The sequence below is a fragment of the Dendrobium catenatum genome, unplaced genomic scaffold (genome assembly GCF_001605985.2).
Source record: "Dendrobium catenatum unplaced genomic scaffold, ASM160598v2 fragScaff_scaffold_621, whole genome shotgun sequence".
NCBI classification, from domain to species: Eukaryota; Viridiplantae; Streptophyta; class Magnoliopsida; order Asparagales; family Orchidaceae; genus Dendrobium; species Dendrobium catenatum.
Genome location: NW_021319083.1, coordinates 18,662,414 through 18,667,021, shown reverse-complemented (window position 1 = coordinate 18,667,021; position 4,608 = coordinate 18,662,414). Strand labels below are relative to the sequence as shown.

The 4,608-nt window shown below is 29.7% G+C and overlaps 1 protein-coding gene across 1 annotated transcript; it reads left to right on the top strand.

Annotated features, from left to right (window-relative positions):
• The first annotated feature begins 435 nt into the window (after positions 1-435).
• Positions 436-4,425, top strand: LOC110112333. Its single transcript, XM_020844529.2, has 6 exons — positions 436-501; positions 753-936; positions 2,185-2,720; positions 3,030-3,138; positions 3,223-3,543; positions 3,648-4,425. Exons 2-6 carry the CDS (start codon positions 781-783, stop codon positions 3,672-3,674), a joined length of 1,149 nt encoding a protein of 382 aa, XP_020700188.1. The 5' UTR covers positions 436-501; positions 753-780; the 3' UTR covers positions 3,675-4,425.
• The last annotated feature ends 183 nt before the right edge of the window (positions 4,426-4,608 follow it).

Here is a 4,608-nt window from a genome sequence, read left to right as displayed (position 1 = left end):
AATATTACTTGTATAGCAAACACTATCAGGAGAATATTGATATAATCTATAAATAATTATTTTCTTCAAAAATTTAGTTTTGCTTAACAAATTCTAATCATATTAAAAAAAACTTGAACATAAAAAAATTCTATAATAAAAAATTCATGTATTTCAAATTATAAAAGAATAATATGAACAGAAAATTATATATATTCAGTCGTTATTAATGTCTCCATGCAATTCAGAAACTGTTTTTTTAATAATTTAGAAAACAGCTAATTCAATGCTCCAAAAAAAAAAAAAAAAAAAATCCCCAAAAAAAAAAAAAAAAAGACAGCATCTGATGTATAGTTCTTTTAAAATAGAACCTATCTCTTTCAAAGCAAATATCTAATAATTAAGCTATTTAGCACTAATTAGTTTCTGGACTCTAGCAGACAGAATCATATACTTTGGTTTCAGGAACCTCCAACAAAGTTTCAGAAGAAATTTTCTGAAAAGTTTCAGCAGTCTGATCAGGTAAAACCTTTATCAGTATTCAAATTCGTTTCTTTATCAGATGATCAAGTATCTCTCTCCTCCAACTTTCGATCTGCTCAAACAAAGCACTTAGAATTTCATTACAGTTTATGAAAAATCTTCTTCAGATTATAGTTTCTAACAAACAAAATCCTGAAAGAAAGATGAGTTTGAATGTTTACTGTAATAACAAATATCAAAATATGATAAGCTTCTTTTGATCTTCTTTTCTATTTTTTTGATGATTTCAGGAGTTTATTGATCAGATCAGGAGAAGATATGGCAGGATCTTTTTCTGTAGAAGAATTTGTTGGTGATGGAGTTCTTAAAGAGTTCATTCCAAAGCTCGTTGAAGAAGGATGGAGTGATGTTCCAACATTGAAGATGATGAGTTCTGATGATATGGAGAGATTCAAACTAACAAAGCAGCAGAAGGTTTTAATTCAATTTCCTTTGTTTTTCTTTTGTATATTAAATAATTTGGAAAGTATGTATATATAGTAAAATTTCCATATGTTTATGAAGGTTTTTTTTTTTCTGTTAAAACTTTTTTTTAATTTATTTTAAAATAAGTGTAATACAATAACTGATGGATTATATATATTAAATTCATCTGAAAATAGATGAAAATTTAATTTATTTCAATTAAAAGAATAAAATTAAATATTTTTGATTATTTTTATGATTTTTAATATAAAAATATTATTTGTATTGCAAACACTCAACGGGTGAATGATATAATATGCAAAAAAAAATTTTTAAAGATCAAATAATTAATATTTCGTATAAATTAAAGTTATTAAAAAAATGAACAGATAATTATGTTATTATTAAATATTGAAGTTCTGTTGTGATTAATGTTGCCATGCAATTAAAAAAGTTTTTTGATAATTTAGAAAACAGCTAATTAAATTAAAAATTAAAAGAGGACCGCTTCTGATGGATAGTTATTTTAAAATTTAAATTTTGAAATAAAAATTATGTATTAATGTTAAATCTACAGCTGTACTCATACAAATTTAATTAAAATAAATTAATTATATAATAATTTATTTATTTTCAAGATATGCTTGATTAAAAATGAAATATATACATCAGAAAATCATTATATAATTTTTATTAGAAGAAGTTTCAAAATTATTGGATTTGCTTCGGGATTAGTATTATATATTAATAATTTTTATTATAGTAATTTTCAAAAGAAAGTGCAGAGGTTACTGTTTTGCTTATGCTTGTTATGTTATTGACATATGTTAGTTATTTGATATGCCGGTATTTTTAATGATAAATTCATAAATGATATTCATAATCTTTTTAGCATAATTTGTTTTTTGAAAGCAGTAAAAAAGCAGCGGCCAAAAGCTGTTCCAAAACAAAGTCGTAATCACAAATACTCAACAAATTCCGAACCTTATTTATAAAAAATCTTTAAAACTCTCATCATCTCAATATGGAAATGACTAAGGCTTCGTTTGGGACAGCTTTCTTATTCTTTCTTAAAGCAGCTTTGAAATACAAAAAAATAATTTTTGGACTAAAAATTGCTTTAAGAAGCAGTAAAAAAATTATCCCAAACGAAGCCTACACTTTCTTACTGCTTCTTCAAGCAGTTTTTTGAATACAAAAATAAACATAAAATTTTAATTTTTTACTAAAAAAACTGCTTATATTTTGATTTATCAGGATGCAATGGAGCTTAGAAAACACTTGCATGATCAATCCCTGATGCAATATGCTGATAAGATGGAAGCATCCAAATTATCACTACAGAATCTTCTTAGCATGAGCAATGCGACCCTCTCCTCACAATTCAATATGAAAAAAGCTCATATTTCCCGTTTCATCAGCAAAGGAAAGAACATATCTTGTGCTTATGAAAGCTGCAATGGAAGCATAAATGGTTCAAAAAAAGGCAACCTACAAACTCTAGATTTGAATGCAAAATCAACTTTAGATTTGAAGCTCAATGAGGGGCATATCTTTAAGGGAACCGTTTCGGCTAAGCCGGCAGGTTCGAAGCTATGTGGTTGTATTCGAACACCTCCAATCGTCGAAGATGTAGCTTCATATTCTTCTATAGCAAACGTAGCAGTGCAGAAGCAAACTTCTGAGTATAAAGTTGGTGTGGAGAGTAAGGTAGCTTCAAAACTTCCAACAATGAAAGCTTCGGATTTATGGAGGGAGAAGGCAGCTATTTTGTTGTGTATTCGCCGGCCAGGGTAAGTAGGAACTAACTATGTTTTGTACTACAACAACAACATCAAACCTTTGTCTCACTACGTGGGGTCGGCTATATGAATCTTTTTCCTCCATTGTGCCATGTTAAAAGTCAAATTCTCGTTTGAATCTAATAAAGAAATATCATTTCTAATATTCTCTAACCAAGTCTTTTTAGGTCTACCTCTGCCTTTCTTAACATAACTCAAATTTAATACATTTACTTTCCTAACTGGGTCATCGAAAGGCTGCCGTTAACTATGTTTTGTACATGAGAGTAAATTCTCTTGATGCTAAATTGTCTTGTCCAGATGCATTATGTGCCGAGCTGAAGCACACAGGCTTTACTCCAGGAAACCTATATTTGATGCATTAGGAATTCAGCTTGTTGCTGTTCTTCATGAACAAATTGAATCCGAGGTGATCTCTAATTGCCTTTTTTTTCTCAACTTTGGAGCAACTTTCATGAAGAACATGAAATTTTATACTCTTCTGATGTTTCAGGTGAAAGAATTTTGGCCTCATTATTGGGGTGGTGTTGTTCTTATAGATCAAAAAATGGGTTTCTTTAGAGCTCTTGGAGGAGGACAGCTGCTCAAAGACAGTTTTTTAACTGGTTTTGTTTTGAATTCTCAAGCAAAGGCCAACTATAAGGCTGCTAAAGCTACAGGATTTGAGGGAAATTATAGAGGAGAAGGTCAAATCAAAGGTGGGATGTTTATAGTTAGGAAAGGAAGAGGAGGTATTGCATATCAGTTCATTGAAAGGAATTTTGGTGATTGGGCACCTATTGCTGAAGTGGTGGAGATTTGCAATCGGATAAAGGTTTTTTTTTTCTTTTTCTAAGCAGCTAATTTTAACTGATTTATGATTTCAACCAGTTATTGATAAATACTTTTTCAATTTAAATCTAAGTTTTTTTTTTACAGAATGAATTGCAAAGCCATGGGGAATAGATGAGGTCAGAGGAGAGTGACGTTGCAAGTTCATATGTTGATGATTGTGATTGTTATTACAGATCTGTTGCTGATATATCTTTTGATTTCATTTCTTTTTAATGTGATTATTTGCTTGGTAATGTAAGAATGATACAGAACCTTGAGTGACAAGTACTAATGCAATTATCTCTTCTTTATATGTGGAATGAAGCCTTCTCTACCTAGATCTAAAGAGGCTTGATCATGTAAAAATTTCAAATTTAATTCACCAGAATTTTAGTAGTTGGAGATCAAATCTAAGGGCATTGACCATGCATCCATCCATAATTCCATATGCCATAGCAAAAAGGGAATTTTTTTCCTTCTATTGTAAGAGCTATAGTTTCCATGAGAGTTATCAGAACCACCCAGTTTAACTAAGGTTTCTATACATGACCGTTATAGATAATTCTGAGATTGGTAAGGGTGACATCCAATAACATTCTGGAGTTACTCACAATCACATTTGTCCATTTGATTTTCAGTGATTAAGAGCAAAAAACTCATAAAAATCAACAAAGTTTTGACAAAAGTTGATGGCTTTGATTCAAACTTTATTATGGAGATATGCATGGAACTGGAAATAGAAGCAGCATTAACAATATTTTCTGCTACCAGTAAACATTTTGATTAAACCTTTATAATGGAGATATGCACAGAACTAGAAACAGAAGCGCCATTAATAATATATTCTGTTACCAGTAAACATTTTATAATGTTTGAGTCGAGTTCTTAAGACTTAAAAATTAAAACTATACCATCTTGAAACAAAATGAAAAACACCAAGTTATTTCAACCATATTTACTTGTGTTCTCTTTCTGCCAAAAAAAAATCCAAGCAAAATTTGCATATGCTGCTTTAAAAAGCCATAAACTCTTAAGTGTTCTGCAACTAAGAGATTACTGCTATATA